Source organism: Anolis sagrei, chromosome 2 (genome assembly GCF_037176765.1).
Source record: "Anolis sagrei isolate rAnoSag1 chromosome 2, rAnoSag1.mat, whole genome shotgun sequence".
Classification (NCBI taxonomy): Eukaryota; Metazoa; Chordata; class Lepidosauria; order Squamata; family Dactyloidae; genus Anolis; species Anolis sagrei.
In genome coordinates, this window is record NC_090022.1 from 88,388,527 (window position 1) to 88,402,903 (window position 14,377).

The following is a 14,377-nucleotide window of genomic DNA, read 5'->3' on the forward strand; positions in this document are numbered from 1 at the left end:
ATGCCTTACAAAATTCATACTTGTCTCCATGTGGATATAACCACAAATAGAAAAAACACCCCACACAGAGGTTGTGACCTCACAACCTGAGAATGCCTGCCATAGATGCAGGCGAGAATGCTTCTAGAATATGGCCATACAGCCTGAAAAACTTACAACTCAAACACCCCATAGGCAACCCCTAAACTAAAGGCACCAGATCCCATCTAATCTTGGGTGCTAAGCAGGGTTGGCCCTGGCTAGTACTTGGATGTTGTTGTAAATGAAGGAACTGGCAAAACCACCTGTGGGCATTACTTACCTAAGAAACCCTGTGAAATTAATGAGGCTGAATACATGGATGGAACAAGAGGGCTATGCTGGTGCCTATAATATACTCCTAAACATATCAGGACCTAACTGCATGAGTTATAGGGAAGGGAGGTTGCTATCTGCTCCCGACCATCAAGCCTCGAAGCTCGTAGAATGCATACTGAATGACAAAAGAGCGACCGCGCATTTCAAAATGGACCCTCGCCGGCTGCCGTAGCCGCTGGCTTGGGCTGCAGTTTCTTTGGTTGCCTGGCAACCGCATCTGGGGCGAGAGGTCTAATTTAGCAGGTATGCGGGGCCAATTCCTCTGTTCATCAGGCCCCAGGTGGAAGCGCGGAAGGGTTTTCTCTTTGGCAACTGCAAAGGGCAACGGAAGAAATGACAATGATCCCGGGAAGGGCGGCAGAGGGGTTTCAAGGGGCCAGGGAGTGAGGTAAACGTTTACTTCGGGGGATTTTAATTCAAGATACACTGTGGGTGCATCCACACTCTAGGATTAATGCAGTCTGACACCACTTCAACTGCCTTGGCTCAGTGCTGTGGAATCCTGGGAGTTGTAGTTCTACAAGGTCTTGAGCCTTCTGCTGGTACCTCCACCAATCTACATCTTCCGGGATTCCTTAACATCGAGCCATGGCCGTTAAAGGGGCGTCAAACTACGTTAAGTGTAAAGTGGAGATGTATCTAATGTTAACTGGGAGCCCTGTTACATTTCACTATTATCCCACTTTAACTGCCATGGTAACATCCTTTGAAATCCCAAAATGTACACTTTAGGGAGGGAGGGAGGAAGGGACCTTGGGCCTCACTAAACAACAAGCCTTAGGATGCCTCAAGGTGGCGCCATAGCAGGTAAAGTGGAATACCAGTAGTCCTTGCTCCATCATCACTTACAGTGGGTCTCCTCGTCAGCTGGACTTTGGTTCCAGTAACTCTCAGTAGATACCAGCATCCGTGGATGCTCGTCCCACTGTACACAATGACATGGTGACATAGAGTCCCTTATATTTGTTGTTGTTGTTTATTCATTCAGTCACTTCCAACTCTTTGTGACCTCATGGACCAGCCCACGCCAGAGCTCCCTGTCGGCCGTCACCACCCCCAGCTCCTTCAAGGTCAAGCCAGTCACTTCAAGGGTACCAACCATCCATCTGGCCCTTGGTCGGCCCTTCTTCCTTTTTCCTTCCATTTCCCCCAGCATCATTGTCTTCTCCAAGCTTTCCTGTCTTCTCATGATGTGGCCAAAGTACTTCTTCTTTGCCTCTAATATCCTTCCCTCCAGTGAGCAGCTGGGCATTATTTCCCAGAGTATGGACTGGTTAGATCTTATATCCTGTATATAAAATGGCAAAATCAAGGTCTGCTGTAACGAAGCCTCCCAGCTGCTGGCACCAAATTATGTAAAGAAGTACTATTTCCACTGAATGTGAGGAAGTCCAAATTTTCCCTGATGCCAACAATATTTGTAAGGAACCTTCTTTTAGATATCAATTAAGCTGCCAGCAATATGTCTAGAGACGCTGGTTTATGTCTCTGTTTATCTTTAGTTGTGTTGTGAGGTGACGTTGGTAGTGTGGAATGCACCAAGCATAAAGCAATGGAGGAGACAGGTTTGAAATATAAAGAGAACAAGTTTTATTGTTAACAGAACGTAATTGTTGCAGTTTTGAGAATTTGAACTTGGCACAAGGCTTGATGTTACAAAATGGCTGGTTTGAGATACATTCAAGCTTCTGATGTTACAATTCTATAAACTCCTTCTTTAGTGAAGTGCTTTTATTACTTCAGAGTTCCCTATTGTGAATATTCCACACTGTTTGTCCTATACTCGGATCAAACCACTTTCCTTACTGGCAATCCTTAAAACCCCTTCTGTTAGATTCTTTTAACCTAAGCAATCTAACAAGGTAACACTTTCAGCTCTCTTGCTGAAGAAATATTCACAAATCCTAAGAACTAACTGAATTCTCACAGCTTCACAACCCAGAGCCCTAACTGACTCTGATCCTCTTCCCCGGGTCTCATCCACCGGACTGACTATTAACTGTCGCTTTCAAACCTTTTATTCCTTAAACTCCGCCCACCTCCTCTGAGGCCTTGTTACCATGGCAACCTATCTCTTACAGTTAGGCCATAGCAACTAATGTAAACCCTAAATACAGTTTAAACACAGTACATTAAACACTCTATAATAAACATTTCTCTACATCTGCCTTTTGTAATTTATGTTTGCGGAGGGGGGGGGGTATGTTCAAGCCATGGATAGTCGAATGTATGGATGCAGAATCTGTTTATATGGAGAGCCAGCTTTAGTGTGCTAGTTGTGTGGAGTTTCTTAGGATCTTGTGTAACCTTTTTCACAAATAAACTCAGTGGCCTGAGATTGGGGATTTTTTAAAATGGTATTTGTTGTAAGTTATTTATTTCTTATATATGGTGTAGGCCAATTGGGTTATTTGCTTTAATTGATTTATGATGTTTTAGTTGAATATGTATTGTGTTTATTTCTGTTTTATAAATCATTATATGCCACTTTAAATTCCACTCATGGGACAAAAGCGGAATAAAAATGAATTAATAATAATAATAATAATAATACTTTGAGAAATAGAGCTTGCTGAGTAAAAACCATGAGTAAAAAAAGGCAGAAGTCAACGGGCAACCTTTTTTCTAGACAATAGCAGGGAGCATCTGCCAGTTTCTACCTATTATCCAACTCTTAAAGCCAGAATTATCAGAGCAACAGCCATCTCAAAAAAATACTTCTTTAGGCTCTATATCCCAGGATCTGATTCCAGGTTTTCTGTTTATCTCAGATTATCTGGCAGTGCAGACTCATATTTAAAGCAGAAAACCTGGGATCAGATCCTGGGATATAGGGTGTGTCTAGATGACCCTGGGAGGGTTATGTGACTGTAAACATGATTATGACTTCAAGTGACATGTAGACTCCATGAATTTCATAGGGTTTTCATAGGCAAGGGATACTAAAAGATTGTTATCACGTTTAAATTAGTGGGATTTATATCTGAATGAAACAATTTGGTTGACAATTTTTCTCTTTTCCCAAAAAGGCTACCAGAGTGGCATTTTAGGAAATACTGTCCCTGCTCAAGGCTAGCAGCATAAAAGAAAAGCTACAAGAAGAAAGGAGATGGAAGGAGGAGGGGAAAAGGGAAACCCAAACAGTAGTTATTCATTTTCATAATTCTGTCCGGCATTTATACGGAAAGCTCGGTCCCTGTAGCTGGTGACTGGGTTAGGTTGGTTTCTTCAAGCCATGATATTTTTATTGGAACTCAGGGATGCTGCCTTCCTGTGTGTCTGTCAACTCAGCAGTTCCAGGAAAACTTATTTAGAGTAACGGTACATGGGATAAGGTTGTGTGTTTAGACAGAATGGGTGAGAATTACCCTGAAAGGCTCAGGTTTCTATTTATCCACTTTCCTTATAAGAGTAAAAACAATGGGCTCAACGAATATATCATTTCAGTGAAAGAAGACGGCTTGAATCTTAACTGCAAAAATGCAGATGTTGATGCCTGAACCTCAAATCTATGTTGAAAGAACTCTAGCAATCATTAAGCCAGATATCATCAGCAAAGAAGTAGAAATAGAAGATATCATTCTCAGATCGGGATTCACCATTACTCAGGTAACCAAAAAAGTAAAGTTTTGCAAAAATAACTACAAATTGAAATATGGTTTAAATTAGAAAATAAAATGGCTGTTATACTTCAGCATAACAGTTACTTTCTTTCGGTTTAAGGGAGATATTGACAAGCTGGAATGTGTCCAGAGGAGGGCGACTAAAATGATCAAGGGTCTGGAGAACAAGCCCTATGAAGAGCAGCTTAAAGAGCCGGGCATGTTTAGCCTGTAGAAGAGAAGGCGGAGAGGAGACATGGTGGCCATGTATAATATGTAAGGGGAAGTCATAGGGGGGATAGAGCAAGCTTGTTTCTGCTGTCTTGGAGACAAGGACGCGGAACAATGGCTTCAAACCACAGAAACGGAGATTCCACCTGAACATTAGGAAGAACTTCCTGACTGTGAGAGCTGTTCAGCAGTGGAACTCTCTGCTCCAGAGTGTGGTGGAGGCTCCTTCTTTGGAGGCTTTTAAACATGGATGGCCATCTGTCGGGGATGCTTTGAATGCAGTTTTCCTGCTTCTTGGCAGGGGGCTGGATTGGATGGCGCACAAGGTCTTTTCCAACTCTATGATTCTATGATTCTATTATTCAGTTACTGGCACACCGAAGCAAGACTTATAATATGTTTGCCATGTTTTCAGATAGACTCACAGTGAATACCTTTCATATTCCCCATGAAAAGTGTAGGAATGCTAAAAAGCTGATGTGGGATTGTAGAAGGTGGTGTTCTTCAAGCATGAAATGCATTTGAACATCTAGTTACTGCATTTGCATTTAGGGTAGAGAGATTTATTTTTCTTTCATAATCCAGAAATATTCCAATGGTGGTTTAAAAACCCCAGAAAATACAGTACTGCTCCCATGAAACTGATTGCATGGTTTCATTGTTTTTAGGTTTTGTCTAGTTACTGCAAAAATACTCGTGCATTTATTTTCTATTTTATGCAGGTATTTTAAATCTAAGCAAACTATGCATCATAATAATGTAGAAAAAGAAAAGGAGAAATGAAATGTAATTGCATATAAAGAAAATAGATTGTGAAGCTGTTTCTAGAAGCAATCCAATTTGGAAATGCCAAGATAGTATAGTGGCTTGAATGTTGCACTAAGACTCCAGAAGACCAATATTGGAATCCCAGCTCAGATGTGGAGACCTACTGGGTTACATTCAGCCTCAGATGAAAACAATCATAAGCCCTGCGATGGGTTCATATTAGGGTTGCTGTTAGTCATAAGTGATCTGGGAGCAAAACAGCTCACACACAATTCACCATTAGAAATTGGATTCGTATTTTAAACAATGTTGTACATAGTTTTCTTTAGTTCAGCTAAAAGTAATCAGAGCATGGAGTGATACATTACATTTTAGAAATCCTTAGTTACATTTATAGCCTTGAAGCACACAAATTATTTTTATTTTAATGTAAACCCATGCCCAAACTGTTAGTTTTTTTTAAAAAAAAAAACGCACTTAAAAAAAGATAACTCTTTAATTTTCCATTTTTCAACAGGGACCAATAGTGTGACATTGGTTTTTAGTAACTGGTTGGTTCACAGCAGCACAAAGCACAGCATGAGTCCTCAGCTTAAACCATGTGGTATTCTCCCACCATTCAGTGAAGACATACACCTGTAGCAATTATTGTGTATGTATTACATTTTTATTCCACCTTCCCTCCAGTTTACTCAGGGTGGCTTACATGGCTCTTCGCATCCCCACTACCCGTTCACAACACCCATGTGAGGTAGGTCATGGTGTGAGAGAATGGTAGTTACAAGATCACCTGGTGAGTTTCATGGAGAGTGATGACTTGAACTTTGATCGTCTGAATGGGAAGATTGTGTGCCCCACTCCAATTTTGGAGTGGAACTCCCAAAAGCTCCAGTGAGCATAGCCAATGATGGTGAATGCGAAGAGCTGCAGTCTAGCAACATTATTCCACCCATAGTTTAATTTTTGTAAAAGGAATTAGGTAATGTATTTACACTACAGAAGAATTTACACTCTGCCAGTTGTAATGTATAGTTATGCCATTGTTATTCTTAAAATGAATTATTACAAGTAACACGGTTATTTCCAAGCTCTAAAACTAACTTATCTACCAGGAAGTATTGAAATTCAAAGCTGATAGGTCATCAGTTTGAATTTGTTAAATGCCATCTTCCACAAACCATTATAAAAATGTGTTATTAAGGTCAGAATCATTGGGTTGCTGTGAGTTTTTTGGGCTTCCAGAAGAGAGAATGCTTCTGGAATCTGGTCATGCAACCCGGAAAACTTCACAGCAACCCATTATAAAAATATCCACAAATACCCAGATCAGGTAAATCGTTCTGGAAATATTGTAGCAATGAACAAGTTCCAAAAACTGACCACTAGATGCTGCTATTGTATAGTTCTTACTTTGGAAAATTGATGAGTTTTTTTCCCTAAACAAATTCTCAAATCCATTTTGTAATACAGGTAATATTTTCATTAAGCTAATGACAAAGGCACAAGAAAACACTGTAAAGGCGGGGAAGGGTGTTACAGGTCTCCTTGTCAGGCAAAGAGTGCAACCTGATGAACCTAATATAATAATCGGCCAATCCTTCTTGTCATAGCCTCTTATACAATGTGCAAATAACATGGTTTTCCCCACCTGTTTCTTTTAATGTCTGACTGATTATGGGAACTGTGTGGATATTTTTGTGCCATTTTGGCTCCCCTAATAAAATTCCAGCTGTATAAGTACTAACAAGAAGAATGCCATATTATAAACTAGGCCATTGCTTTAAGGACCAGAGGTTCCAGTTAATTAAAACATAATTAGTGGAAATTTTATTCTGTATATTCTAATTGCCATGAATTTGTGTGTTGACATGAAGATGTAAATATTTCGACAAACTAATTTATCCTTTTTATTTATTGGCTAGACCATGGCTTTCTAAAATAATGCTTTCAGCATACCCACTGTTATAGATTTTCATCTGATTTCATATGGTTGCCAAATAATGGCATTGTCGGGCTCTGTTTCTCCAAATGCCTTGTTTGTGCTGAAGTAGTTGCATTAAAGTTCAGCTGGATGAAATTAACCTCATGTAATAAATTATCCATGTGATACAGTTCTTCAGTGCCTGAAAAAGGCAAAATTACAGTAATAGGATGAAAAAAGAAAGTGCCTCATAGCTTTCTAATGGTGTTCAGTTTTGTCCCATTAGCATGTCAGGATTATATACCTGTAGTAAGACTAACAGGAGCTGAATATACGGCCAGAACTAGAAGTATCACCCCTTTTCTGTTTCTAATCCCTAGTTCCCCACTTGCAAATTGCTGGAGAGGAAAGAGGACTGATACCAAAGGTCTGAACTGAGGACTTTTGAAATTGAGTTTGAGGCTGCTGGTCACATAACCTGCCCTAATTGGATTAAACTGTAATTTTCTGTATTTAGTTGGAGATCATTGATCAAGGTCTCAAGTACAGTCTCTGTATTCTTTCATCAAAACTAATAACAGTATAGTAAGGGATGCAGATTGCTCAAGGAAACTGATGTTGCTGAAAGCTTCCCACTGTTTCTTCCTTACTGCAGCCCCAAGACAGATGCACAAGAAGAGGCAGGGAGAAGAAAGAGACACATAGAAAGTGTAATCACAAATTTCCCACCTGCCATTTTGACCTCTGTGACTACCAAGGGTGGGAAGCATGCAATAAGGTCTGTGCCTGAAGCTAGAGGACACATTTTGCTCAACAATCTTTAGGAAGGGGGCAGAAGGTTGAAGATAGGATCATGGTTAATCAGAGATGGAATTAGTCTAAAATAGTCCCAGTTGGCTTAACCAGAAGTAATGGCTCATCTTAACAAATCACCATAGACACACCCTTGAAATTAACATGAAAGAGAGACTAAACTTTAGAACAAAGTGAAAAAACAACTCTTTTTGATTTTTATTTTCAAAGCCAAACTAAAACTTTCTCAACAAGCAGAGTCTTGAAGTTTTTTTTTAAAATAAAGTTAATGTTGGAGCATGTGTTGAATTAGCATTGGAGAGTGTGTTGAGAAAAAATCTACAATGCTTCTGTAATGTAATGTGTTAATGTAAGTGGCAGCAATTGACAGTCTTGGAGCAGGAGTTTTAAGAGATTATTTCTCTCTGTGTGTTTCTCTCTCTAATAGAAACGGAAGCTCCAATTAAGTCCAGAGCAGTGCAGCAACTTCTATGTGGAACAATATGGGAAAATGTTTTTTCCAAACTTAACGTCTTATATGAGTTCTGGGCCTTTAATTGCAATGGTTCTCGCTCGGCATCAAGCTATCTCCTATTGGAAGGACCTGCTTGGACCTTCAAGTAGCTTAGTAGCTAGGGAAAGATATCCTGACAGGTAAATTTCTCAGTACTTAAAACACTTTTTTCCTTTCTCCAGTGAAGCTAATGGAAATTATTATCTCAATCTTGCAACCTTTATTTGACAAAATACTTGCAGAAATGTAATCGTGCAGTGTTGGATGTCATCAGTCAATCTTTTCTGATATTCAGATTTAAAGATGTACTTAGTTTTCTAAAGAACATAAGGCCAGTGTCCGCTTAAGCAGTTGCCTAAACAGTAAGAGCACACTGTAATGTTTTTATATTTCTGCCAGGTAGAAATCCCCTATTAGTTAATTTGTGTAGAAAGGCGGGGGGGGGGGGGGGTTCTGGGAATGTAAGAGGAATGGGATGATACACTTTGTGTTGCCCATTTTATCAAGAATTGTTAGATATACTTTTTCCCTTTAGTAGACAAAGTTATTTTGTACAACTTGCCCCCAAACAAGACTGAACTAATATGCTTGCCATTGTATCAGTGATTGTCGTTCCTAACTTCATGGATGTATAATGGGGCTTATTTCAGTAAACACATGGGATTATAAACATCCCAACCCATTTCTATCATTTTAGTTTAAGAGCAATCTATGGGACAGATGATCTGAGGAATGGACTTCATGGCAGTGCCAACTTTGCTGCAGCAGAGAGGGAAATCCGATTCATGTTTCCTGAAGGTATATATTATTATCTTGAATTTGCTTCAGTACAAAAAATGTCAGTTCTCAGGTAGGATGAAAAAGCAATTTATTACGTTTCCCTCATGGCACTTAAAGTCAATGTTAGATTTTTTTAAAACAAGGTCACCTTTAGAAACGTTAGAGTCCTTAACAACGTTTCTTTAATTCAAAGTCAGCTCAAAGGATCTCTGAACCGCTTGTTCATGAAAATAACATAATATTACTTTATACCAAAAACTTTACAATATATGGAACAAGGAATTTCAGATATTCAAGCTGGATTCAGAACAGGTACTAGGGATCATATTGCAACCATATGTTACCTCATTGAGCTCATCTAAGAATTCAAGGTGAAAATCAACTTGTGCTTTAGTCTACAGCAGAGTTTCTCAAACTGTGCTCTTCCAGATGTTTTGGATTTCGGATCCAACCATTCCTAACAGCTGGCAAGCTGGCTGGGGTTTCTGGGAGCTGAAGTCCAAAACATCTGGAGGAGCACAGTTCGAGAAACACTGGTCTATAGCAAAGCCTTTGAGAAATTATAGCTTGCTCATAAAGAAATGGATGTTTCACATAGCCGTTATAATCAAGTCTCTGGACAGGATGCAATGGTTTGGCTGCAATATGGAGAAACACAATGGTTTTCTGTTTGAAAAGGGTCAGATAAGGCTGTGTTTTATCATATTTTTGTAGAAAATAGCAAAGACTTTGAACAACTGGTGAGGAAAGTTAAGAAAGTGCAAAAGCAGGGATAGAGTAGAATATTTAAAATAATGACCACAGGTATGTTACACAACTTTAAAGTGCATAGGCATTTCTATGCCTTGACCCAGATGTTAATCAAAATAGAGACTGTAGTCAAGAAATTAGAAGAATAATAAGACTTGGAAAGGTGTACATAAGATTCCTTGAAGGAACTAGTTTTCTTGAAGGAACTAGATAAGGTCTTCCAGCGTAAAGATAAATAAATACAGAAGTCAGAATCACCCTGCCGTAGTATTTTTGATAGTTGTGAAAGTTGTAAGAAAGGTTGATGAGAAGAAAATCAACACATTTGAAATATGGGATGTTAGAAAAGAGTTCTATAGATACCATGGACTACTAAAATAACAAATTAAATCTGAACTGTCTCTACAAACCAAGATGGCTAAACTGAGGTTGTCATACTTGAAACGTATCAGCAGATGATGTGAAAAAACTATAATGTTTGGTAAAGTGGAAGACAGTAGAAAAACAGGCTGTATGACAGGTGAATTGATCTAGTTAAGGAACCTGTAGCTCTGAATTTGCAAGACCTGAACAGCTACTTGATGACTGAGGTTCTTTGGAGGTTTCTCATCTAGAGGTTTGCCATATGTTAAAATTTACTTGAGGAGAATAGCAACAAGAAGATTTATTTTGGTGTGATCTTTCATTTTTATTTAGACATTTATATTATATATTCTGCTTAAGCAATCCCACTGGATTCTCAAAACAGCTGACAAGAATAAATAAAGTTGCAAGCTTTGGAACACACACATCCAAGATTGTGTTGCAAGACCGCAGTGTTACATATAGTGTCCATTTAAATGTAGTACTTGCTTTTGAATAGTTATGCATAAGATTGCACTACGATGCCATAAATCCACATGTGGGTTATTATCCTGCTAAGCTCTTAGGCTGAACATGGCACTGGAAGAGTCACATTCATTTGCAGATGAAAACAGAAAGTAAGATGGAAATGGGGTGCATAAAATTACCGGTTTTCTCTAAATATGTAGCTCTTCATGTTTTCAGCTGGGAGCATATGTGTAATTTCATCATTTCAACAATTAGTAGCAGTCTTTAATGATATTTATAATTCAGACCATTCTCAGTTCCAATAGGTCTGCTCTGTATCTGTGGTAGGCATATGAACCCAAGTGATTCTTTTTAAACATATGGTTATTCCAGTAGGTAAACATCCAAGATTTGCAATATATGGTATAACTTCCTTCTTGAGGCAATAAATGCTATAAAATTAATTTTAAATAACACTGGGATCTTTATACTTTTTTCTTGGTTTGTACATTAGTTCATATTGTGAATGTAATTTGAAATTTCAGTGTTATCAGTTATAAGGGGGGGGGCAAATTTTGGCACTTTTTTCCTATTGATACTTTTAAATTAAATTATTTACTGTGTTTATTACAGTCATCATTGAACCAATTCCTGTTGGGCAAGCTGCTAAGGATTACCTGAACCTTTATGTCACTCCTACCCTGCTGAAAGGACTTACAGAACTGTGTAAGAAGAAGCCAGGAGATCCTTTTGTGAGTATCCCTATGACTGCCAACATATAATAACAACAACTTTATTCTTATATCCCGCTTCCATCTCCCCAAAGGGACTCAGGACGGCTTACATGGGGACCAAGCCCAATATAAACAAAGGTTACAAAGTAACACAGTTAAAAACATAAAACAGTCAATTATATTAAAACAATAAAATTGATAAAATGCAAGACATCATAAAGCATAAACCAAGCAACAAACAACCAATAGCCACGAAAAGTGGGAATAATAAATAATAATAGTAAACTTTTTTTTATAACCCACCAGCATCTCCCCAAAAGGACACGGGTCAGCTTACAAAGGCACTCCAGCTTACAAAGGCACATATATAACATGCAACAAGTTTGTTTTGTTTTGTTTTGTTTTGTTTGTGTCAGGAGTGACTTGAGAAACTGCAAGTCGCTTCTGGTGTGATAGAATTGCCCATCTGCAATGCCCGGATGTTTTACCATCCTTGTGGGAGGCTTCGCTCATGTCCCCGCATGGAGAGTTGAAGCTGACAGAGAAAGCTCATCTGCGCTCTTCCTGGATTTGAACCTCCGACCTGTCGATCTTCAGTCCTGCTGGCACAAGGGTTTAACCCATTACAATGGGTAAAAACAGTACATAAGTATAAAACAAGTCACATAAAATTATAACAACAACCTCAATAAACAACAAAATCCAAAATGCATATCACAGTGTTGCTTTTACTAGGCCAATCAAAGGGCACAAAATACATCAGTCCAGCTTTCAAAGCACACTGTACAATGACTCTCAGCATACAGTGGTAGTGGTAGAACCCTAATATAAATGTGAAATAGGAACGGAAAGCTTTTTACTGTTTTGGAGCAGTAGCCCCCTCATCAAAATACAGTAAAGGCACAATAATATTCTTTTTTTATATATCAAGGATGAAAATCCAAAGGAAAAACTAACAGTTGATAAAAGCAGTAGTTGCTTATTTACATATCTAGTTTGGTTGTATCAGCCCAGAGTACCCATAATCAGTTTTCCTTTGTATGTTAAAAGCAGTCTAGACTGACTGCCTCCTTCTTGATCAACCACTCAGACAACTCTAGAGTTTCAAAAGCAAAGGTGTGAATCATTAGAAGCAGAGTTTAGGAATTTAAGGAAAGTTCCCTTTGTAACATCAGTTGAGGAATGTGAAATTATTAAGGGGAATTCATTCCTAGTGAACTTTTGTAGGCAAGAATGCATAGTTTAAAAGTCTCTTCATAGAAGTGTTTATCTTTGTGTGGAAATTATTTTAGTGATAATTAGTTTCATTTCCATATCCTTTTCCCCCAAACAGATTTGGCTGGCTGATTGGTTAATTGAACATAATCCCAACACACCCAAAATGCGGCATGCTGTGATTGTGGAGGAGCCTTAAAGAAGACAGTGTTAAAATTCTCTAAAAACAATGAAAAAACATGTTTTTGCTATTGTCTCTTGATTTTTAACCAATGTTAATATGCAATAAGTAATAGTTCAAAATCTGTTGTAAGCAGAGAAGCAGGATGTTGTGAAGTATGCAGACTTAAGTAGCAGCATTTGAACTTGATGTTTAAATTAATAAAGAACTATTAGTTGTAACTCATTAATGATCAACAAAGATTTAAAGAAGCTTTGAAGTTTGATGACCAGACCCATTACCTCAGTAGGATTTCTGTAGGTACTGATTTACCTGATTCAGTAACTGATTCAGCAGTTGATTCAAAAGTGTGGGTTATGTTTGTTTGTTTGTTTGTTTTTTGCTACTTGGGACTAGCAATTGGAACCAGATCCTTGTTTTGGTTTTTCCAGACTTGTCACCTGCTTTTGAACCCATATGTCAAAAGAGTTAGAGATGTTGTTCAGTGATGGTAATGGAAATTCTATGTTTTGAGATTCAAAAACCAAATGTGAGATTTAAAAGGAAATTTGACATACTTATGAAGAACAGGTCCAACAGCAACCAACTGTGATCACAAAATGAAATATCCCTATTTAGAATCAGTATGTTGCACAAGATTACTTGGTTGGACAAGGCAGGGGCTTTATATCTGGTCTGTGAATATTCTGAAGGCATCTACTTAACCATTGGAAAGGGAAGGATACCGAAATAGGTAGATCTTTGCAACAGTTCCTCTGTTGAGTTCTATTGTCATGGAGTAATATCAGTGGAAAATTCAATCTGCTTTCCAATCACCTAAAATGACTGTTTTTCTAAGGAGATAATAGCATGGCTTACTGCTTTCTTGGCACTTGTCTACTAAGAATTCTTGTTTTCTTTAACATAGAACAACCATGCCATCTACCAACTTTATTTCTAAATAAAATGTTCCTTCCTACACGCTCTGTAAGAGCATATATTTCAATAAAGAACAGCAGAAAATTCCTTTCTAGATGTTTTCTCTCATTGTTGCACTATAACAGGAAGAACTTAAACATCGTTCAATACTATCTCTATTATGACACTTAAATGCTAAGGAACCTTCACAAGGTTTGGATCTAGTGGCCATGTTGTGAATCCTATTTCACTGGTTAACACACATTTTGGTGCCTCAAATGTTAGACTTGTTTCTGGGTTTATTTTACCTGATTCCAAAAATGACACTAGTTTCCCCCTATCAGCTCTAGTTTTTTATATGCAGAACATATGCCATATATCGGTCTGGAGCTGTTGTGGTTCTTCCAATGCAATTTTCTGAATTGGCACCCAAAATAACCCCAGGAACAGGCCTAAAAACCGCCACATGAAGTTGGTTTTTTTAAAAAAAGAACTGTGTTATTAATTCCAGTTGGAATTAATTCCAGTTGGAGCAGACCAATTAAATCAATGGGTTGTGTCTAAATATGTTAACTCACCATTGAAAAAATGATTTAGTGGGTCCCTTTAGGTGGAAATAACCAATGAAAGCCTTCTGCATTTTAGATTACATCATTCACTCAAACAGCAGCCTCTGGGTTCAAAATACTGATTTGAGTTCTCTTGTGATCTCAGTTTCCTATTTGGGTGAAGAAGCCAAATTGGAAATCTCATTCCTATGCAACAGTTAGCAGCAGTGCTCTCTGGGGAAACCCATAAGTGCACTCCTTTAGTAGCAACTATATC

The 14,377-nt window shown here is 38.4% G+C and overlaps 1 protein-coding gene across 2 annotated transcripts; it reads left to right on the forward strand.

Moving 5' to 3' along the window:
* Positions 1-494: 494 nt before the first annotated feature.
* On the forward strand, positions 495-13,659 carry NME5 (NME/NM23 family member 5). 2 transcript variants are annotated; one of them, XM_060765363.2, is made up of 6 exons: positions 495-600; positions 3,805-3,966; positions 8,120-8,325; positions 8,883-8,983; positions 11,159-11,277; positions 12,593-13,659. In XM_060765363.2, exons 2-6 carry the CDS (start codon positions 3,838-3,840, stop codon positions 12,671-12,673), a joined length of 636 nt encoding a protein of 211 aa, XP_060621346.2. In that variant the 5' UTR covers positions 495-600; positions 3,805-3,837; the 3' UTR covers positions 12,674-13,659. The 2 variants fall into 2 exon arrangements, with proteins under 2 accessions (XP_060621346.2, XP_060621347.2); XM_060765364.2 differs by having other exon boundaries at positions 503-745.
* The last annotated feature ends 718 nt before the right edge of the window (positions 13,660-14,377 follow it).